The following is a 24176-nucleotide window of genomic DNA, read 5'->3' on the forward strand; positions in this document are numbered from 1 at the left end:
CGTTCCACAGGGCCTTTAAGAGCTGAGCAGTCAGTCACTGTTTGAGGCATTGCCAAAGTGCAGAAGTGTGTGTGTGTGTGTGTGTGTGTGTGTGTCTCTACTGGGGGCTGCACATGCATAGACAAGCCAAGGATGTGGCTAATGTATCCATCCCTCAGCTAATATATGACCCGATTTAGTCAGTAGCACAGCCAAATATCCGCTAGTCTGCTGTTATGTCCCCCAGACCGCTAATGTTTCCTAGCTGGTTAATATTTACACTAGTTAGTTAATATGTCTATAAGTGCTTTTATATAAGCTAGTCAGCTAATACAGTCTCTTCTCAGCTACTGTAACCGCTAGCTGGCTGATATATCCGCTAGTCAACTATTATATCCGCAAGTTAACTACAAGTTGGCTAATACCTACTAGTACCTACTAGTTGGCTATTAAATCCATTTACCAGCTATTAGTTATGCTAGTTGGCTAATACATCCACTAGTCTACTATTATATCCACTAATTGGCTAATATATCCACTTACCAGCTATTAGTTATGCTAGTTGGCTAATACATCCACTAGTCTACTATTATATCCACTAGTTGGCTAATATATCCACTTACCAGCTATTAGTTATGCTAGTTGGCTAATACATCCACTAGCCGACTATTATATCCACTAGTTGGCTAATATATCCACTAGTTGGCTAATATATCCACTTACCAGCTATTAGTTATGCTAGTTGGCTAATACATCCACTAGCCGACTATTATATCCACTAGTTGGCTAATATATCCACTTACCAGCTATTAGTTATGCTAGTTTGCTAATACATCCACTAGTTGGCTAATATATCCACTAGTTGGCTAATATATCCACTTACCAGCTATTAGTTATGCTAGTTTGCTAATACATCCACTAGTTGGCTAATATATCCACTAGTTGGCTAATATATCCACTTACCAGCTATTAGTTATGCTAGTTTGCTAATACATCCACTAGTCGACTAATACTTTCACTTGCCAGCTATTATTAAGGCTAGTTCTCCAATACATTCACTATTTGGCTATTTCATCAGCCATTTGGCTAATATATTAGTTAATTGGCTAATTTATTCAATAGTCGTCTATTATATTGGCTAGTTGGCTATTATGCCAGTTGGTTAATATATCCAGTTGCCTGCTATTATTTATGCTAGCTGGCTAGTCAGATATTATATCTGCTAGTTGACTAAAATATCCACTGGCTATTATTTATGCCAGTTAGCTAATACAATATATCTTTTTGTCAGCTATTGTGTCTGCTAGTTGGCTAATTTATAGGATACTGAGCCATTATGTCTGTTGTTTGGCTATTATGTCTGCTAGGTGGCATATTTTATCCACTTCACAGATATTATTTACGCCGGATGGCTAAAACAGCCACACATTTGCTAATAAATGTGCTAGCTGGCTATCATTTATGCTAGTTAGTTAATATGTTCACTATTTGTCTATAATATGAGCTAGTTAGATAATGTTATTGATAGTCAGCTATTATATCTGCTAGATGACTAAAATATCCACTTGCCTTCTGTTTGCACTTATTATATTAACATGTTGCCAAATATATCAGCTGGCTAATTTGTTTAATAGTAAGCTATTATATCTGCTAGTTGGTTAATATCCACACATTGAGTAGGCTTCTAAATTCATAACTCAGCTCATAAATAATAAATCCACTAGCTGTCTAATAAATTGACTGCTCAGTTAATTCATTCACCTGTAAGCCTATAAACGCAACATCGGGCTAGTATGCCCATTACTCGGCTAATATATTTGCTAGTTGGCTACATCCAACAGTCATTCCATTAGTCCACCACTCTGAGCTGGGCTAATAGACATCACCAGTCCATTATTACATTGTAATACACACCTGAATACTTCACTAGAGTGCACTAGATTCTGCTGATCTGGTACTCATGTGGATCCATCAGCTAGTCAGCTCCACCACTGTATTTACTGAGGCCATTAGATGCTGATCAGCAGAATCAAGGAGAGCAGACAGAAGAGGAAGGGTCAGTGAAGTGTTCTGACGTGGGCAGGGTTTGCGGTGAGTCTGGAGGTCCTGGCTGGGATGGGTGAGGTTAGTAAGTTTCCACGTAGTTACATCCATACTGCCTAACTTTTCTGTTTTGAAGACGACCATGGTAGAAGCTGGTGAGACAGCATTTTATGTGTGTGTGTGTGTGTGTGTGTGTGTGTGTGTGTGTGTACTTCGTTCAGACAGTGGGCACCACTCCTACCGAAACTGATCCGTCTCCAAGACATGCAGAGGCTCAGCTGGAGGCGGCCTGGGACAGGTCACCTTGAAGCAGCGTCTCTTTAGAACCACGAAACCTGGAGGGTGAAATGAGAGAAGCACTGTTCATCCATCTGCACCGAGCGGGAACCGCCACCCCACCACATGCTCACACACACTCTTTACCTGTCCCACACTGGAGGTCTGATTGGGGACGCAGATTTGGAGGAAGCTTCTTACACTGGGGATGTGTGCAGATCGCATACGCTGTTGTGTCCGTGAAAAAAAAAACCCCCACAAAAGCAGATTTATGATTTTCCCCAAATATCATTTATTTTAATAATTTATAACCTTTTGACCCTTCTGTAATTAAAAAGAATGCAGATATTAGATATTTCTTTACTATGAATTATTTGCTACCAGTTAAGCATATTATGTGGGGTCCCACAGGGTTCAATTTTAGGGTCTATGAAACAGATAGAACGTGTGTATGGGGTTTATTGAGCTAAATGAGTAAAATACTGAATTTATACATTTATATAAACAATTAAAAAAAAAAATCACACAATAAAGTGTCACCTCAAAAATGGCATGGAAACAACAAGGGTATTAGGGCTTTTCTGATTGGCTGCCTAAATACTGTATTTATATACTGTATACTGTACTGTAAAGAAGCCTATATAGTCCAGAAAATGGTTCTTACCTCATAACGATACTGGAACCCTTTTTAAAAAGGTTCTATATTGCCGCTTTATGCAAAAACCTCATATCTCCAAGTTAGCTTTTGACTATTTTTAGAGGAGAAGAAGAAAAAAAAAACCTTCAATGGAAGCCAATGTAGAAAAGATTATGTTTATTAATGGTTAATAATTTTTGATTGATGCATTTATTAATGTTCATCATTGGATATATAATATTTATGTATTTGGGGTTAAATTTCTATATTAAGGGTTAAATGTGGAGCGAACACAGTAAAATCACACTGCAGTGATCTGAGATTCTGTTGGCAGGAATAAACTCCGGCTTAAATCTGTACCCGAAGGACACACTCAGTAAAACAGATGGTCAGCAAAAACACCCTGATTCTGTCACACACACACACACACACACACACACACACACACAGGCAGTTGGTGGAAGCCAATGCAGCACAGGCACCTGCACAAACACACAGACCCCTCACAGCTGGAGGGAGGGAGGGAGGGAGAGGGAGAGAGGGAGAGAGGGGGAGAGGGGGAGAGAGAGAGAGAGAGAGAGAGAGAGAGAGAGAGAGAGAGAGAGATGGAGAGAGATGGAGAGAGAGAGAGAGAGAGATAGTGAATGAGAGAGTGAGGCAGGAAAGAGAGAGAGAGAGAAAGATAGTGAATGAGAGAGTGAGGCGAGAGAGATAGAGAATGAGAGAGTGAGGCAGGAAAGAGAGGGAAAGAGAGAGAGAGAGAGAGAGAGAGAGAGATATGGAGAGAGAGAGAGAGAGAGAGAGAGAGAGAGAGAGATGGAGAGAGAGAGAGTGAGGCAGGAAAGAGAGAGAGAGAGAAAGATAGTGAATGAGAGAGTGAGGCGAGAGAGATAGAGAATGAGAGAGTGAGGCAGGAAAGAGAGAGAGAGAGAGAGAGAGAGAGAGAGAGAGGCAGGAAAGAGAGAGAGAGAGAGAGTGAGGCAGGAAAGAGAGAGAGAGAGAGAGAGATGGAGAGAGAGAGAGAGAGATAGTGAATGAGAGAGTGAGGCAGGAAAGAGAGAGAGAGAGAGAGATAGTGAATGAGAGAGTGAGGCGAGAGAGATAGAGAATGAGAGAGTGAGGCAGGAAAGAGAGAGAGAGAGAGAGAGAGAGAGAGAGAGAGAGAGTGGGGGTGGGAGGGGGAGGGGGGTTGCATGTGCTGTAACTCACTTAATCCAGAATAAATCACGTATGGTAGAGAATACTTCAGATGCCGCGTCTTTAAGAGCTGTGAGTATCGATCTTTTCCACAGCCGACTGCGGAGTCGCCATAAACCGGTGTAGAAAATCGAGTGGAGGTGGAGTTCGCACATCCAATATTGATAGGAGTTTACTGTAGCCCAGGGCTACTCCTCCACCCCCGACCGCTGGCACAGGCCAGACAGCTTAGCCGCATCTCTCCCAGCCTCATGTTCACCAGAGCCACCAACGCACAGACCTCTGCTTGTTGTTTCCAGAGCACTTTGGGTAGGTACTGACCACTGCATACCATGTTTGAGTCCATTAGGGTAGCGCATGTAGCCTTGAGAGCTAGCATACGGCTATCCGCCAGATTAGCATTGCGTTCAAGAGCAGTGTTTTTCTGGTTGGGTTCTGTTGTCGTAGCTTTTAAACGGTGGAACTTGAAGAGGATTGTCGGTGACGATCGAGAACATTAGGATTAGCGTCATCATGTTCGGGTCGTTGTCTGTTTTTTAAGAGGGTCTGCGTTGATGTGGTCTTCCTTGCTCACCTTCGTAGATTTAGATGCCATATTCCAGTAACCTGGTCCCTCAGAGATCATGAGGGATCATAAGAAGAGAAGAAGACATAAGAGCTGGGGTATAACGCGCCTTCCGGATTGGCAAACCAGAAGCTCCCGTCTGATGTTTTGGAGATGTTCTGACCCACTGGTCTAGCCATCACCATCGGCTGGTTCTTGTCAAAGTGGTTAGGATTCCTATGCTTGCCCAAATTGTCCTGCTTCCATCACCTTCATCACCTTCAACAACTGACCACTCACTTCCTTGCTGCCTAATACGTAGATCCACCCCTGACAGATGCTACTGTAGCTGGGACTAATGTTATGGCTGATCGGCGTAAGCCTACATAGGCATTTATTTATTGAGGTTAGTTCATATTTAACGAGCGCCAGTGCTCATCAATGTATACACAAAGTGTTGTAACACCTGACATTGGAATAAGCCTCTATAGATGTCTATGTAGGCCTATGTCAGGTGGTATGAAGGGCTTACGTAGGGATCTGGTAGACTCATTGAACACAGCCCCTCAAAACAGAGCTATGTTTGTGATGAATGCAGCAGTCTGGAGAGACTACCCCCAACAGATTGGGCTTGTGTAGGTGCCCTGCGGCCTTACGAACATCTCCGATCGACATTTGCGGCGAGGAGAACAGTGTGGAAATGCGATTCTTGGTGAAACTATCACTTGAGAGGCTTGTTAAAGGTGATGAAACGACCTCAGCCTTTCGCAGGTACAGACTGATCCGTGCCTGGTGACTTGCAGCATCAGTTATTGATCAGTCGTGGCTGGAGGCAAGCGTGGGCAGTGATAGCGAAACGTCCGCTTGGATGTTTTAACCGTTAACAAAGGACTTTCCTTTGAGTCTGTCGGCGCAGGCATGTGATCATGCGGTCGGCACCGAGGTAAACATGAAAGGTATTGGTCTGATTTATTCAGCATCGGGCAGGCCAGGCCCCTACGAGCAAACACAACACTGAATTGAAATGCGAGCTGTGAATGAAGGGCCAGAAACGGTATCAGACCGTGGCTGCTGTCTTTGGGGAGAGGACAGAGGCCGAAAATAGAAGTAATGATTGCGGCGGAATAATAAAGACCTGTGGGAGACGGGATTGGGGGCGAACCAAGGCTTTTCGTCTTCAGAGCTTCAGAGCAGGCTGCTTTAAAAAGTGCAGGACGGTTGGTTTAACGTTCAGCCACCAACTCCACTGCTCAGGTTCCCCTTTAGATGACTATAGAAAGGCCCCTTAAGAGCCAGCATTAGGCAAAACTGGCTCAGGCAGTGGAGCTCCGTTCCATGGGGATACTCAACCCAAGAGGCCCAATCACAGTCAGGAAAACGAGGGTCACAAGGTGGACAAATAGGTGAGCTTATGACAGTTCGGCCCATCCAACTGAGCTCATTATGGCAGGCTGGGCTCCAACAGCTTCAGGCTAGTCCTCAAGTCAGAGGTGGTGCCAGGGCTGCCGGACAAAGGAGCAGATGGGCGAACCTTGAATTTCAAGGGTCTGCAAAAAGATGAAAACCAGAGCTTATCAGAGTAGGCCTTGCTTTGCTCTGGCTCTAATATTCAACTGATCCTGAAGACCTTCAATATTTGGATTGGGTATGTTAGATTAGGGTTGGGGTTCAACTCTGTAGTGGGATACATCACCAGGACCAGGATTGGGCACCCTTAAAGTAGGTGATATTGAACCGAGACACTGCGGCCTGGTCATTTAATGTGTATTTCCTGCCCTGATGCACCTGATCTACCTAGGAAAGGCCTGGGGAGTAGTTCATTAACGTGGTAGATGTCTAGGACCACGATCGCTATGAGCACTACTTTTTATTTTGATCCAATTATGAGGAACGTCTTGAATTTCTCTCTCTGAAAAGCTCTTTGCAAAGGCTTTCTCCACTATGATCCCAGGCCGATTGTGCTCTCTCAGAATCCGGCAGCCGATGGCAAACCAGGATTCAAGCCAGCGATCCTTGGATCATAGTGGTAAGAACCCTAAGATGTTCCTCAGCAGTTTGAAATTGAAGAACCTCCTAAAGAATCTTGTCCTTAAAACAGCAACCTTCATTATTTATCCACAGCATTTTCTTTGGTTCTTGACATTTCTGGAGGCATCAAGTTGGGTACCACTCTCTGTCTTTGACGTGAACTGAGCAAATGTAGAGTTTCCCTGGAAACAGCTGCAGCGTCAAACCCCTAGTCCATGTTCTCCCATGTAATATTTCCTGAAGCTTCAACAAGCACGAAAATATGTTCGTTACCATGTTTATCTGTAATAAGACTTTTCCAGCGAGACAGAGCCTACGGTTTCTTCCATTAACCACCGCTCTTGAAGTGATTACCCAAAGGTCTTCTCCAATTAATTCTGTCACGAGTGGAAAGTAATGTGTTCTAACCAGAAACTGCATGCAATTAGCATCTTACTGCCCTATAAAGCCTCAAACAGGTTGGATACGTTAATTAGGATTGCAATTAATATGCTCCAAATAGTTCGCTATTGTTAAATAACCAAGCGCTCGAACCACTGCCTAAATCACACGGGCCCAAACTAGCCATCCCAGCACGGCTAACAGGGGCAGGGAGCCAAGCTGAGGCGAGCCGAGCCGAGCCGAGCTGAGCGAGCTTATTTTTGACAGCTGACTTGGTTTTCAGGTGGCACTAGGTGTCAAAGTTGCTGGAAGAAACCACCCCTCCTCCCTCCCCCACGGCTGCCAAAGTCAAGTATGTCCTGACGTTCCATCTCACGGAAAGAAAAGACCCGGAGTGACAACCTGCCTCTGTGTGGCCGCCGCTCTATTATTTAGAGCCTCCCGTATCCTCAGTGAGGGCCACTGCAGACATGCCAAGGCTTTTCTGGACCCAGCTGAGGCCAGATCCACCTTGAGTCCTCGGAAAAAAGTGAGAACGCAGCGAACCTTGCCGTCATTTTGATGCCTCCAAAGCTTGTGCCAGTTTTGCCGCTTTGACCTCGGTCGACCAGATTCGGGGTAAGCCCATCCAAGCCGAATCCAGCGACCTGTTGCTGTAAGCCCAAGCAGGGCTTAGGTTTCACATTCTGGCGCTTTCTGGCTTCCTTGCCGTCTTGTTCCACTGGCTGAAAAACGCATGTCAATATCCAATCCATAACGTCACTTACAAGATGAGACAATCCCATATAACGGAAAAAGGCATCAGCACTTTCCCCAGGCTTGTTGGTATGCGGACCGCTGAGCTGCTGCGCCCATTACTCAGCCCTGAACTTCCCTCTACAAGGGCTAGCCTGCAAAATCAATGGGATGTAATTTTTCTGATGTTCCGGAGAGAACGAGAGAGGGTGAGTGAGGCAGGGATGTGCCACCCAACGCTCACAGTTAAAGGTGCCATTGGAGTCCCTACTCTACTCTAGGACTCTTAACTGAAGGCTGGAGCCAGGTCCATTTGTCTGAATTGCAAGGCGAAGGCGGTGGCGAAGGCGGTATGTACACTGTATGTGGAATAGCAGCCACTTCTGCTCTCCTAATTGAAAAGGTAGTGATAAACTATGCACTAGGTCAATGCCCTTCAAAGCCCATTACCTCGCTCACCATGGAGCGCTCAATTGATTACAGCCAGAAACTGCTGAATCTCTTCTCTCTGCTCTCACACATCCTGCCTCCTGATTTCCCTCAGATCCAACTGCACATGCGCTTTCAGCGCAGGGAATCTAGGAACGTCTTAAACCCCTGTCTTGTGCCATTAATGGTAGTAAGTCAGCAAATGCTTGTCTGATTCCTCAGCGCTTCTGTCGAACGCTCAATTTTTTAAACCATCCAACCAACCACCATTAAGTCTTTTATTATCTGAGGGATCTTGAAGGGTTTGACAACTGCCCCAGTTGTCAGTGGTGTGCTGTTTTGCCATAATTAGGCTGGTAATTTACTCCCAGATGCTTCGTCACGCACTCTTTTGGCATACATGGAGCTCAAGTAGCCACCAAAAGCAAAGCATGTTGGAGGTAGCAGTGCAGCGGCCTAGACAACGACTTTCTGCAAAACAGCGCCACCAGTGGATGGGAGGTTTATGTTAATCGTAAGACGTGTACGAATATGCCCGTGCAAGTCTTACGAATTTCTTGAGGTGCACTGTAGTGATTTTGACCAGATCTTATTGATGGGACACCTACGGCACTCTCCCAATGCACTCAATGCATGACCCGCCCTCTTTAGTGTCCATCTGTTCCCCATACAACTAATCCCCCTCTCTTTCTTTCAGTAACTTGGCCTATTTTCATGTTCATTAAGGGAACAGTGAAGGCTTCCAGGATTTAGATTTTGCCCATTCCTTTCTTTTGTTCCTCACCCCCCCCCACCCCCTACACCTTTCCTGTTTCTATTTTTACCAGCATCTTTCGAGACACCTTAACCCCGTAAACACCTTTAACCCCATAAAAGTTAAGATTCAGTTGTTCATCTAAAGTGAAAACTATCGTACAGCCATTTATTTCACCAGATTTGGTGGAGTGCCCCAGGGTTCTATTTTAGGGCCTATGAAAGTGTTCGAAATTCTAATTCTAGTAATGAAATGTGGGCTCGGTACAGGGCTTAAATGGTTTAAGGGGGTTAAATCAACAAGAGCTCTTATTGATTGGACACCAACGGCACTCTCCCACCACCACCACCATCGCCCAAACACCAGCTGAATAAACATCTTCACGACATCCTTTGGAGGAATCCTTTCGTTTCAGTTCCATAGACTTGCGGAATCTGTGCCATGACACCCTGACATTTCCATTACATTTAAGGCATTTAGCAGATGCTCTTCTTCAGAGCGACTTACAAAAGTGCTTTGCTATTTACCCAAGTAAAACCTCAGCTAGTTTAAATAGACTAATAATTCAAAGCTATCTCTAAGTTAAGACTCTACTAAACACTAAAAGTCAATAGGGTGACCATAGTACTCTTCTCTTCGCCTGAGTACTCTCAGAAGAGGAGGGTCTTCAGTCTGGGTTTGAAGACAGCGAGCATTGGACTCCCAGGGGAAGTTTGTTCCATCCACTTTGGTGCAGGACAGTAAAAAGCCTCGTCTTCTGTGGATTTTGAGGGATGGCGGGTCGAGCCGAGCCGTACCTGAGGCTCGAAGAACTCTTGCTGCAGACGCGCAACACCTCACAAAAAACACTCTGTAAAGCTCTGTCCTTTAATTCACTCCCACCTGTAGCCAACGATTGGGAACTGGTAAAGACTTCTAAAGGACTTGGATGCATGGATAAAAGCACAGTGCTTAGTCTTGCTCACGCTGCAGAAGTACCACTTGTAAGGTAAGGCAGCAAATCGTAGCCATTCAGATGTGAATCCCACCCAGCAATTCCGTGCCTGTGGGACCTGCATCTTCCGGCTCTTAGAAAACGACCTTCAGAAGCCGGGCTCTCATTAAACCAGCTTCTCCCAGAGATCTTTCAGGTGTTCCTGACACAGGCTTGCCCCGGCATTAAAAGTGAATTATCCTTAGAATTTAATGCCTGATACAGAATGGCACTTGTCTCTGCTAATTGTAATGCCATTACGCTAAGACTTTTCAACTGTGACTTAATGGTTTTCCACATGAGCGTGCCGTCTCTCTTGATTAATTCTTTGGCCACGTCCAACGGCCTGGACTCTCCTCTATTCGGGGTCCTCTATTCATAGCTTCGCAGACTGCAAGGACAGTACATATTGCGTCGAGAATTTACAGAATCGCAATTACACCAACTGTCATTTAGCTCCAGTGAATCATGCAAGGCACAGAGCACCGAGGTAAGAGCCCAGATCGTTCGGAAACGTGGCGCCGACTGTCAGGCGCATCCTTCATTCCCTTTTCGCTCTGAACTGCTTTGTCAGATTCTTTTAGGACATGGCTTCACAAACAGCACGGCCATCTAACTCAATGCATGACCCGCTCTCTTCAGGTTCATCTGCTCCCCATACAACTAATCCCCCCCTCTCTCTCTCTTTCTCAGTAACTTGGCCTATTTTCATGTTCATTAAGGGAACAGTCCCCAAGGCTTCCAGGATTTTGATTTTGCCCATTCCTTCCTTTTCTTCCCCCTGCCCCCTCCTCACCCCCACCACCTTTCCTGTTTCTATTTTTACCAGCATCTTTCAAGCTACCTTAACCCCTTAAACACCTTTAACCCCATAAAAGATAACAAATCAGTTGTTCATTCAAAGTGAAAACTATCATACAGCTGTTTATATCACCAGATTTGGTGGAGTGCCCCAGGGTTCTATTTTAGGGCCTATGACAGTGTTTGAAATTCTAATTCTAGTAATGAAATGTGGGCTCAGCACAGGGTTTTAATGGTTTAAGGGGGTTAAATCAACAAGAACTCTTATTGATGGGACCCCTATGGCACTCTCCCACCACCACCACCACCACCATCGCCCAAACACCAGCTGAATGAACATCTTCATGACATCCTTTGGAGGAATCCTTTCATTTCAGTTCCAGAGACTTGCAGAATCTGTGCCATGATACCCTGATGCTCAACACCTCACAAAAAACACTCTGTAAAGCTCTGTCCTTTAATTCATCTCCCATCTGTAGCCAATGATTAGGAACTGGTAAAGACTTCACAGGACTTCTAAAGGACTTGGATGCATGGATAAAAGCACAGTGCAGTCTTGCTCATGCTGCAGAAGTACCACTTGTAAGGTAAGGTAGCAAATCTTAGCCATTCAGATGTGAATCCTACTCCTGCCCCCTCCTTATCCCCTCCACCTTTCCTGTGTCTATTTTTACCAGCATCTTTCAAGCTACCTTAACCCCTTAAACACCTTTAACCCCATAAAAGATAACAAATCAGTTGCTCATCTAAAGTGAAAACTATCGTACAGCTGTTTATATCACCAGATATGGTGGAGTGCCCCAGGGTTCTATTTTAGGGCCTATGAAAGTGTTCGAAATTCTAATTCTAGTAATGAAATGTGGGCTCGGTACAGGGCTTAAATGGTTTAAGGGGGTTAAATCGACAAGAACTCATTCTTCCAGGTTATGGTTGTAGGAAATACATTGTGGATTGCGGTAGGTGTGGGTGGGAGTGATGCATAATGCGAAGATAACTCAGCCAGGAAAAAAACGCCACATATATTACTGAATGGCGTGATTTCTCTAAACGAAGCAAGCAAGCTTGATTAGGCTCTGTTGCTCTGCTGTTCTGCAGCTGACGTTAAATCAGCTGCCATTAGCATCAATTAAAACACCCCAAGATTCTGTGGAGTGCCTCAGGGCTCTATTTTAGGGCCTATTAAATTGTTGAAAATGATAGAAGTAATAAAGTGTGAGCCTACATACAGGGTTTAGATGGTTTAAGGGGTTTTATCAGCTAGAAGTCCTGATGACACTAAAAAGTTCAGACAATTGATGGGGCTTCTTTGGAGGCTACGGCTGCAGGAAATACGAACCGATGGATTGTGGTAGGAGTGATGCGTAATGCGAAGATAACTCCGCCAGGAAAAAAACGCCACATATATTACTGAATGGCTGTGATTTCTCTAAATGAAGCAAGCAAGCTTGATTAGGCTCTGTTGCTCTGCTGTTCTGCAGCTGACGTTAAATCAGCCACCATTAGCATCAATTAAAACACCCCGACCAGGAACGTGCCTATCTTGAGAATAGCAAGAACAAGAATAAACATGTAATTACAATCAAGGCCACGGGCCACAACCACCGAGATCCATATTTCCATGCCAAGTACAGAGCGATGCCGCGGACTGACGTGACGAAGGGTCCGGGAAAAGCTTGAGTTGAGCTTTGCTGACATCCTGAATGACCTCGGACAGGTGAGTGGCATGCGTCACTCTGCCCTCCGCAGCCATCCCCACTGATACGATCTCTTCTGAAGTGAGCATGACAAGGGCTCTGCCTCGACGCACTCTGACAGCTCAGCGAGGCTTAATGCACCCCTGCTTTGCCTCGATACAGTAGATACAGATTTAGGGTCTTTACAGTAATAAGAGGCACTCGTCTTACCTGATCCTCGAGCTGTGGAACAGGGGGGTTACCCAAACACAGGTTTAACCCCTAGCATTGTCTGCTACGTGCCTCGGAATTTTCCAGGGATCTACCGTCCTGATTCCCTCTTTGATCCGTAGATCCGTGGTCCTTCCATTAATAGGAAAGGAATCCAGACGAGCGTCACTTTCGTGTGCAGAACAATGTGACAGATGTCTTGCAGAGCCTAATGAAAAGCTATGCATGCTGAACATACCCTATGTCTATTTATAGATACAGCAGTTCTTCACCAGGTGCCAGCTACCAACCGAACGTGCCTAGCTGACGGCACTCCGTAATTCCCCTAAACTCCCTCCGACCAGGAGCTTTGGGTTCACTTGGATCTCTCGTCATGTTGCCATCAGAAACCGTACCACATTCACTCACTGGCCACTTTATTAGAAACCCCTCTGAGCTAGCTCCACCTTGCCCCAGTGTGCAGTGACAGTGACTGTAGGCCTGCATGTGCAGCTTGTGTAAGCCATCCTCTATTTTGTGCTCAGGGACAAAAGTATTGGGACATGAAATCAAGTGGATTAAAGGAAGAGCTGATCCTGCTTCTGTTGGAGTAACTGTCTCTACTGTCCAGAGAAGAAGAAGGCATCCATTTGATTGCATCCATCATTCCAGAGAACACAGTTCTTCCACTGCTCCACAGCTCCTCAATGCTGGGGGGCTTTATACCCCTCTACTAGCCCACGCCTGGCTTTATTAGGCAGCAGCATGGTGCCAATAGCTTCATGTTGATCTGCTCCAGACAGTCCTATTCTATTGGCAATACTACTTTTCTACAGGGACTAGACAAGCTGTGTGTGTATGTTTGCATTTGACGACATGGCCAGATCTCCAAAACATCAGGAAGGTCTTGTGGCGTGTGTTTTGGGGTATGCAGTGGTCAGTACCTACTAAAAATGGACCAAGACACGACACCTGGTGGACCAGTGACCAGGTCAGGGGCACCTAGAGCTTGTTGTGAAGCTTCTCATGGAGGCTTCACCCTTCACCCACCTCAGTGGGTAACTTCTGCTAACGTTAGTCCTGGTGCCAGATTCCAAGACACCTTCAGAGGTCTTGTGGAGTCCATGCTGGTGGTACTAATGTTATGGCTGATCTGCTTTTTCGTTTTTTAGGGTCTGCAGTCATCTTACGGCCAGCACATCGTGTTATTGTAGACATGAACAGAACGCCGGCGATGAATAATTTTCTTTATCCGAACGTGACTGCTTGCCGCTCTCGCCCATCAAAGAGCTCCTCCAGTAATTGCGCAATAATTAGAAGAGATGTCAGCAATTTTTCAAAGCAGCCATTTAATTAAGCCGTGATGAGCTTAAGGATCTTGACAATAAAAGTGATGAACTACAGCTCAGGCCTTGTCAGTTATTATCTCCTCTTCCATTTGTTGAGGCCATGGATTTACGAGGGAGCGTTCCAGCCGCCCTCAGCAGGTTCCTCCACTTCGTACCCTCAGCGGCAGCAGCAGAAGGGACGCAGGTCATTATTTGAGCGTTTAACAATTCGATCAGGGGAAATATAGGTGAGGAAAATATGAAGTTAATGGCCCGTTCACTGTATGTGAGCAACAATGGATAGACCAGTAACAACAAAGGCTGCGCGACCAGCCCTCCGCTATGAGGGAACAGCAATTTAGCTCCCGTAAACGCGGCAGGAGGTCCCACGGCACGGCCGCTTCCTCTCTCAGCAGGGCCGCACCGCTCTGTGAGCAAGGCTTCGCTGAGCATGGAAAATGTGCTGATGCTTCCCTCCTCGGGCCCCGCAATGTGGGACGCTGATTCATTGGATTGCTCCACAAGCCCCTTTTCCAGGGCCTTAATTATCTCGCTTAATTTGAGCGATCCAACACCTTCAGGGAGCCTCCCTCTGGAGTTCACCGCTCAGGTATCATCTCTAACCTACGTCCTGGTGCGCTCATTAATAACTCAATTGAAAATTACCGAATCTACAGAGGCTGGAAGCCTTGGTGTAGTCATGGATGATTAGTTATCGTTCTTGAGTTCGACCCTTCCTCTCCAGAGAGTCGCCTAGGTGCTTGACCACTGCAGCTGTCTTCTGGCTGGTCTCCCTTTAGGCACCATCAGACCCCTACAACTCTTCAACGTTTCTAAGTTCAGCCATGTTCAGCTCCTCCTTCCTGTAGCTGCTGCCCAGGTCATCAGATTCAAACCCCTGACTCTGGCCTACAAAGCCAAGACTGGACCAGCCAGCCCCTCCGTACTTGATGGCGCCCCCTGCATTGAGCTGTGGAGCAGTGGAATGATGGATGGTGGTGCTCCATCCAGTACTTTCCAGTAGTTTTTGGGATGAGTTGGGGATGACGAGGTGGGATGGTGACCGTCCAAGATCCTGACCTCACTAACGCTCTTGTTGCTGACTGCAATCAAATCCTCACAGCCATGCTCACTTAAATTTACACAAAATCTAGTAGAAAGCCTTCTTCCCTGGACAGTAGAGACAGTAGAGTTACTACAATAAAGGAAATACCGAATCGGAAGGTTTTGAACCCTGGATTTATTATTCTGTTGTTACAGATTGCAGGGGTCCCACAGGGGTCTATTGTAGGGTCTGCAACACTGAGGTTAATGAAAAGGGTATAAGGGTCAGGGTTTAAAGAGCTAAAGATCTTGATGAAAAAAAGAGAGGCATACGGGTGAAGGCAGCTCCTACAAGCCATCATCTGAAGCTTTTTACAGCTTCTCCAGCCAGAAGACACGGAACTGTCCGGTGCTGAACGGCCGACAGCTGCCTGACGTATCGACTACCCTGTAGACTCGGAGATGTCCGGTGTCGATGGGCGACTGCATTAAGGGCACACTCCGTTTTCTCCAGGGAAAGCGAATGCGCTAGAGTCGAGGCTGGAAACGAGGCGGAGGTGTGAGGGTGAATCACTGCGTCTCCTTCGCCGAGGTTTTCTCCTCCTCACCTTCTTCTAAAGGAGCCCCAGGGCTCAAAAGCTCTCTGTAGCAGACCATCCTTCACACGAGAAGGACAAGACTACCTGATGCCATCAGGAGCCTTGACCGAATTTGGAAATTGGGAGTTCAGACAACACTTGAGAATAGACACCGACCGGCCATAACATTAGCACCACTGACAGGTAAAGTGCAAAATATCGATTACCTACAGTGGCATCGGCCACGGGGTGGATCTATTGGTCAGCAGGTGAGCAGTCAGTTCTTGAAGGTGTTCTTGAAGCACCAAACTGTGATGTTCTAGACAACCGACTTGGTCAGAACATCACCAGGACATCAGATCTTTTAGGGTGTTCCCAGTGAGCAGTGGTCAGTACCCACCAAAAGGGCTCTAAGAAAGGACAACCGGTATGCTGGTGACCACCTCTCAACTTCCAGGACTGCTTCCAGGAGGACCTGCTGCCAACATTATTCTCAGTGGGAAATTTCACAGGATGCCCCCAGTGCTCAGATCTGTTGTAGTGGCTGAGGGGTCTAGTTTGAGGGCTTAAGTCAGGAAAATGGATGGGATGGGCAGTAATCAGAGTCTTGAGCTCTGAGGCACCAATGCAAGAACCTTGACTTCAAAACCAAATCCTGAGCGACCATCAAACTACAATAATAATAAAACTCGTATTTTTAATGAAAACTGAAGGTGGGTGTTGTAAATTAGTGGGGGGACCGGAAGGTCCATGCATCCCTAACCAACGATAATGGCCAGCAGACTAACAACATAGGGAACAGACTATAATTCGGACAGCCAATCACCTCTAGCCAAGTCCAACTTTGAGAAATAGCGAGCTTATTGGCTCACAGACGAGACTTAAGTACAAATAAAATAATAATAATAATAACTCCTCCAATTAATAATTTTGATCCTAAGCCCCACTCTTGATTGTTGCATTATGGGAAATGTAGTCCCTTTTGCAGCCAAAACACTGAAAACCCCCCGTCCCCCTTTACTAACCAAAACTAAGCCAATACCGCTGCCCCTTTTTACGAGGCCTGGACTCAGATGAAGCTTCTTATGGGAGGATTTCGCTACATCACCTACATCATCATCATCATCATTAGTGTACTCACTGCCCCTAGTTCACTAGTGTGTGTGTGTTCACTACCACAGATGGGTTAAATGCGGAGGACACATTTTGCTGTACGGTGACAAATACGTGCACCTTTACATCATCATCATCATCATCATCAGTCCGTTTTCTGGGCATGTTGGTCAGCTTTTCGGAAACACAAGCTCTTCCTCAAGCCTGGATCCCAACATTCCTTTTAAAGTTGCGCGCCGCCATCTGCTGGCAGAAATGGAAACCTTCCAAAAACTGGACTGGACAGAACAGCAGGAGCATGATGAAGGTCCACCCTGAGACTCTGAGAAAACCGTCAACGTTCTTTATTCGCATTTTAGCCTCAGAGACAATTTAACAGATTGTATTTCAACAACTTATGAAATGAAATAAAAATATATAATTTAATATATGTTTTTTTTTTTTTGGTCAGCTTTTTTTCTAAGCTGATGTTCCAGCTGTTCCATAAGATGAAAACTAAAAAGACAGAAGCAGTGGAACAACGAATAGCACACCCACACACATACATACATACTGTGTGCAAACAGCGTTTAAAGCCCAGACCACACCGACCCGACATCTCCACCCAACACCTACAAACACTGGGGTGGAGGACCATCTTCACCGTTCTCTACCGTTCACTTCACAGCCCTCTAGAAGGTTCACGCCCTGCAGTGTTCAATCCAACCCACTCTCCCAGTTTACAGCGTGGGAGAACGTCCTCCAGCTGTTCTACCATGTTCTCCGCTCTGCTGTCTGATCTCCAACGTTCTCTTTAATACGCTCTCCATATTAATAAAGGTCTAGAACATCCTCTCTCTGTTCAAACTGTTCTAGAACGTTCTCCACCGTCCACAGGGTTCTGGAACATCCTCGCCATTTCAGCCCTGTTCAGCGTTCTAGGACGTTCTCCATCATTTAGACTGTTGTAGGACGTTCTCCATGGGCACTGATCTCAAATGTGCTCATCTTCACACTCTCACATTGTTAACTGCAGAGAGAACTACGTTCTCCATATTTATAAAATATCTAGAACATTTTCTCTAGAATTTTCAAGAATGTTCTCCACCGCTCACAGCGTTCTGGAACATCCTCCTTAATTTATGATCTTCTAGGACCCCCTCACCTCCCCCCAGAAAGGTCTAGACTGTCCTCTTTACAGTGTTCTAGGATATCCACCTTGAGATGTTCTAGCACGTTCCCCTTAACGGACACTATAATACACCCCCCGCCCCCAAATAAACCCCACACTGGCCAGAACATTGACATTAATTCAGCTGGTAACAAAAAGATACAGAATTTTGATCCTAAGCCCCACTCTTGATTGGTTAAAAAAGGAAGATGAACCCACATTGAAGTGCATTATGGGAAATGTAGTTTCTTTTCTTTTTTTGCAGCCAAAAACACTGAAAATACCCCCTTTTTTTTTTTTAAAGCAAAACTAAGCTAATAACGTGTCCCTTTTTATGAGGCCTGGACTCGGATGAAGCTTCTTATGGGAGGATTTCGCTACCTCATCTTCCGTCCGTTTGCTGGACGTGTTGGTCAGCTTTTTGGTCAGTATTTTAAGATGTTCACCCCATTTTACAATATTCTATACCCCCCCCCCCCCCCCCCCGTTTATGCTGCTTAATCTGGCGTACCCTCAACAACTGCAGACCAGTACAAAGTCATGTGCCAGTTTTGTTGGGTCAGTGTTAGGGGTCAGTGCCGGGTCAGTGTGCTCTGGGCCAAAGTACATGCCTCATTCTCACGACCCCAAACCGAAGCACCTCGGGCGGACCCAGATTACGCTGGGCACTTCTCTCCGTTTTCTATGACCTTCCTCTTCTTCTCTTCAGCTCCGACTTTGAAAACGTGGGCTCGGTAATACTGGAGTTCTTTAATGCTCTCCTGAATGTCGCCCAGCGCTCTGAAAGCCAAACAACAAGGACCACGTTTAGTAACGACAGACGCTCACCATCACTAGTGTGCCAACACTGGGGGGGCTTAAGGAGACCCATTAAACCTGGCCGTTAACAGGAGAGTTGAGCTCTGTGTGCTCAAGGAGGAAAAGCTCAAAACTGTGTAGGGATCCAGCCCTCCAGGACCGGAACTGGCCACTCCTGGTGTATAGTGACGGCATTAGAGCTGACTGGAGGTCAGTCTATTAGTGTACCATATTTTATCAACTTATATTTGACCATTTTTTCCCGTTTTTAATTCATCATAAATTGTTTATTTGTGCAAAAACTGAAGAGAAAAAAATGTAAATAAATAAAAAACAAATTACTAAATATTTCTTAAATGACTGAAGTTTCCTTTTATTTATTTAAGAAATAAAAATAGTTAAAATAGTAATAAATAAATAGGCAGCTTATATTTCAGTTTTTGTGATGTCACTAAAAACCTACACATTTACATACATCTGCTTGTTCAACCCACAGCAGTTAAGCCCCGCCCATTTACGCAAGTCATAAGTGTAAGCATGAGATACCTTTATTAATATATATTATATATATATATATATATACAGATAAATAAATCAATGTTGAAATCGTTATTTTATTATTATTATTATTATTAATGACCAACAAGAAAATAATAATAATAATAATAATACTTAAAATAGGTAGGATATAGGCCCTTTAATAGTTGGCACTGGAGGACCTGATCTCCAGATCTCCTTCAGTGTTCTAGGACGTTCCCCTTAATTACCACTGTTGTAGATGTTCTACATATTTCTGAAGGTCTAGAACATTCTCTCTCGCTCTCACCTGTTCCTTTTTACACATTTAAGATCTAATAAATATCATTTATAAACGGACCCTTTCATTCCCAACAGCCCTGGGGTTGAGCTGCTGGACCTCAGAAAGCCTAAATATCATGGTGTGTATTGTTGGGGACGTTGTGATGCATGTTGTGCCGTACCGCCCACCCGCACTGACCTGTGTGATGCCCTCTTCTGTGGGGCCAGTTTGTAGTCTGCTGGGAACCAGCGTCTGCATAAAAGGAAAGAAAGAGAGAGAGAACTCGTCAGAACTCGTTCCAGAGTGACCGCTCCGCCGGACTGCTCGGTTCAGCCTGTGCTCTGTGGCTCTACTGGAACAAACGCACTCCTGATGTGGTCAGACATATGCCCAAGCACATCTCGCTGGAAACAAAGGGGCAGTAAGGTCATCTGATTACAGCTTCTGCTAATGCTGCGGCATGCACCGCTGACCACAGGGCCCAGTTTAGTGTCAGGCTTGCGCGCACACACACACACACACCTGCAGAGCTCCTTGACTGTGCTCACGTCGATGATGCGATAGTGCAGGTGCCGCATGAACTGGGGCATGTACTTGTCCAGGAACTTCTTATCAGCATGCACAGAGTTCCCTGAGAACACACACAATGTCACACTCGAGGGGTTTCATTACGCCCCACAGATACAGTCAGAGTGTGAGAAAGCAAACGAAGTGTGTGGGGTCTTGCCTGCGAGGGGACACTGCCCGGGAGGAGTGTGTTGTCTGATGAAGGACAGGAACTCGTACTCGGCCTGCTGGAGTGAGATCTTACTGTCCCGGACCGCCTGAGTCAAGCCTGACTGGAAGAAACAGCAGGAGACACATTCCCAACACTCACTCCAAAAACTCACTGTTTGATCAGATTAGCCCAATAACCTCAATTCAAAACAAAGAATCGATTCAGATTCACATTCTGAAATGAATCAGTAGTGATTCCCTGCATATGAAGCAGGAGCCACACGCGGCTTGTTCTCCGCTGCTCCACAGTATAATGAGAAAGTCGTGTAAAATAAGGTAAAAGCAAACACAGCTCTGTGAAACAGACCATCAGTTTCAAAACGATGCTCATAATCCCCCCCAATTTATTTAATAGCTCAGCTGCTAATTTGCCTTGTGTTGTACGAGAGGCTGATTTTACTGTCTGCCGTCTCTCACTGCAACACAGACAGGAGCCTTGCACCAATCGACTGCCTAAAGAGCCTAAACGACACTGAATTAAAAAATATATTTATAAATTTATATATAATATATATACACAGTTTTTGTATAAAAAAACAAAACCTGAATTTAGAACCAAAAAAAAATACAAAACCTGAATTTAGAACCAAAAAAAAAAATACAAAACCTGAATTCAGAACCAATAAAAAAAAAACCTGAATTCAGAACCAATAAAAAAAAACAAACCTGAATTCAGAACCAATAAAAAAAACAAACCTGAATTCAGAACCAATAAAAAAAACAAACCTGAATTCAGAACCAATAAAAAAAACAAACCTGAATTCAGAACCAATAAAAAAAACAAACCTGAATTCAGAACCAATAAAAAAACTGAATTCAGAACCAATAAAAAAACTGAATTCAGAACCCCTCCCAAAAAACTGAATTTAAAACTGAAAATGAATCTGATGCAAGATTAGTTCTTCACAAACCCCCAAACTCAGTTCTGCAAAATTAAACTTCAGATCGTCCAAATTCGGCATTCAGATTTTTAATGGCATAATTCTAATTCCATTACAGTCAGATGGACAAAATGACAATATTGTAACTTATTAAAGTCATAAATCTTACTGTAGATGTTTTTTCTGTTCGTCTGAGCGTTTATTCCAACAATATTAATGCTAATCAAGAGCCACAACCCTCCTTCCCTACACTGCATGCTCGATCACGCAGTAAATACTCACTCTGCCATGATGTTCCTTGCACCAATCAGACATGCTGTCAAGCAGCTCATTCGGCTGACTGATGATCAGATTTGGACCCTTTAAAAAAAAAAAAAAAAAAAAATACAAATTAATTAAACATTTTCAAAAAAGTCATAAATGAATAATAATGTGAAGCGTTTTCAGTGCTGATCATGTTGTTTATATCAGTCTTATATCAGAGGTTTTACACAGTTTCTAGTGGTTCGAGGGAAATATGATGAACCCCGTCCCGTACAGGAGGAGGGTTTATGACATTCATCAGAAATCAGACACATTTCATTACTCTTTTAATGAATCACAGACAGATCTTTCAATCTAACGTAGGCAAATGTCATAAGGTCTCACATCTGCAATCCTATAGGAGAGGTTGGGGGGGGGGGCCTTATCTTTTAATGAACATTAATTAAAGGTGATTTTACTGCTGGCCACTTCTGGAGAAACACTCCCAACTAAAACTAAACCTGTGACTTAAACCCGTATTAAACTGGACTTTTCTACAATACACACAACGATTCACGGCCTCGTGTCCTAGAACCTTCAGACCGGTGACAGCTGGGACACCAAAACCAGCCCAGACGCTTAAAACACTGAGGAAACATCGATACGCTGAAGTATCACGATCTGCAATACTGTACCGATTCTCAAAAACACAGAATTTATTATTAATAAATAGTTTAAGATCTAAAGACTGGTGGCAGACAGGGGTTCATATTGTGCTGTGTTTAAACCCTGACCACTAGATGGCAGTGCGGTCCTCAAATTCCTCTCTTCTGATTGGATAAAAACTAAACGTACTCAGACTTCTCACCCATTTTCTCCCCAATCTGAAGCGGCAATTACCCAAACCCGTACGCACTCTCACAGGACGCCACCAATATCAGTGAGGGTGGATCGACCGACACAGGCCCCCCCCCGCAAGCCGTTCATTTATATTGGGGAAAAAAATAAATAAAAAAAATAATTTAGAAACAAAATTGAATAAAAAAAAAGGAAATTGAACTGAAATCGAATTTGAACCAAAAAAATTAATTTTAAAACGACACGCCCCTCCGATTTCTTTTTTAACTGCTGCCGATGATGCAACATCACTAGGCAACCAACCAACGCGCCTGGAGGAAACCACGTACCCGGTGGCATGACGCATCCTACCCCCCCCATGTGATTAATTGCCCATCTTCATGCAGCTGTTTTATTTATATGCCAGATTAACTCGGCTGGCTAACCAGGAGCATGCTAGCTAATACAGTCAAGGGGGTGGACCAGCCAGTAGCATGCTAGCCACATCGGCTGGCTAACGTATTGGGTCCTAACTGGTCCTTCTGCAAGATGACGTCAGAGGGGATGGGATGTGGGGCATCGAAGCACCATTCGCAGACAGCCAGTACCGCAGCGATGTGAGGAGAGAGCGCCACCTACCCACCTGGAGAGAGCCAGCGATCATAGTGACAGCGCCATAGCACACTGGACCACCCCCCCTCCTCCCAAACTTACTACGATTTTTAGAAGATGGTATTTTTACTATGATGGTTTTCCTAAGACTTCATTAATTAATCAATTAATTAATTATTAAAAAAAAAAAAAAAAAAAAAAAAAAACACATGTATCAGAATATGTCGGTTTACATTGACCCACAGGGCCCCGGACCCCCGCCCTTAGGTGTTTACATACCTCCGCTAGGACATTCAGATCCGAGTCCGTGATGATGCACGCCATCTCAATAATCTGGTCCTTCTCGATATCGAGCCCAGTCATCTGTCAAACACACAAGAGCAGCACACATCCACACTGAGAAACCGGCCAGGACCACTGCAAGGACTGCAAGTACTACAAGTAAGGACAAAAGTAATGAGACACCTCCTCATCCAGGATCTGACTGCATTCAGCCACACATTCCCAACCCCCTGCACCGCCATCCATCATCCCAGAGGACACAGTAGTTAGTCCCACTCAACACCGGGGGGGGGGGGGGGGCTTCATACCCCTCTACCAGCCCACGCCTGGCATTAGGTGGCATGGTCCTACTCTAATGGGGCTACATGGAGACTAAACCTAAAGGTAGCTGAAGAAGCTTAGAAGGGGTGTCCACAAACATCTGGACACAGAGAGTAAGCTATGGTATGGGGCAGTAACAGACTTTAGCAGACTTTATCAGTAATTATCATTTGATGACGTCATTGATGATTTAGGAATTGATTTTAGCAGAAATGAGGGTGAACTTGGCTTCTTGAGGGAATTGGTCCGTTCCACCTTAAATGCTGCAGCAGTTGCATTCTGGCGCCTCAGGCGCCAGAATGCAACTGCTGCAGCATTTAAGGTGGAACGGACCAATTCCCCCAAGAAGCCAAATTCAGCCTCGTACCATCAATTTCTCACGCCTATGGAGTGTAAAAGGGACAAACGAGAGTGTGTACCTCCAAATCAACCCACACCATCCTCTGACTCAGGCTCTCTGAGGAAGACGATGACGATGAAGATGAAGATGATGAAGCAGAAGACATTTTCCTCCACATCTCAGCTCCAGCACTGACAGAGCTGCACGTGCGGCACAGGGGTGCTGTCTGACCGTAAAGCCCGGCTGTACTGGGAGCTGTACTGGGAACTGTGGTGGCCCTAATGGTGTATAATGGGAGCACGCGCGTGTAAAGTCCCCAGCCTAATCTACACGCTGCTGCTCTTATAGGCGCCGCCATGCTGCCCACTTCCGACCGCAAGCGTCGCAAACACGCAGCGCTAGTACAGAATAAG

General features: G+C 45.1%; 1 protein-coding gene across 1 annotated transcript; it reads right to left on the reverse strand.

Moving 5' to 3' along the window:
- Positions 1-18360: 18360 nt before the first annotated feature.
- smfn (small fragment nuclease) lies at positions 18361-24129 on the reverse strand. Its single transcript, XM_072658718.1, has 7 exons — positions 23843-24129; positions 23100-23183; positions 21411-21488; positions 20198-20309; positions 19993-20101; positions 19669-19722; positions 18361-18653 (listed from the first exon to the last, which is right to left on the reverse strand). The coding sequence occupies exons 1-7, from the start codon at positions 24119-24121 to the stop codon at positions 18530-18532; spliced, it is 840 nt and encodes a 279-aa protein (XP_072514819.1). The 5' UTR covers positions 24122-24129; the 3' UTR covers positions 18361-18529.
- Between the last annotated feature and the right edge of the window lie 47 nt (positions 24130-24176).

The sequence above is a fragment of the Salminus brasiliensis genome, chromosome 16 (genome assembly GCF_030463535.1).
Source record: "Salminus brasiliensis chromosome 16, fSalBra1.hap2, whole genome shotgun sequence".
NCBI lineage: Eukaryota > Metazoa > Chordata > Actinopteri > Characiformes > Bryconidae > Salminus > Salminus brasiliensis.

Excerpts from the sequence above, each read along its gene's own strand:
- smfn (XM_072658718.1), bottom strand. The coding sequence starts at position 24,121 with ATGGCGGCGCCTATAAGAGCAGCAGCGTGTAGATTAGGCTGGGGACTT. Across the intron at positions 20,310-21,410 it reads GCAAGGAACATCATGGCAGA|TCAGGCTTGACTCAGGCGGT; the intron begins GTGAGTATTTAC and ends TGTTTCTTCCAG. Across the intron at positions 18,654-19,668 it reads CAGAAGAGGGCATCACACAG|AGCGCTGGGCGACATTCAGG; the intron begins GTCAGTGCGGGT and ends TTTGGCTTTCAG.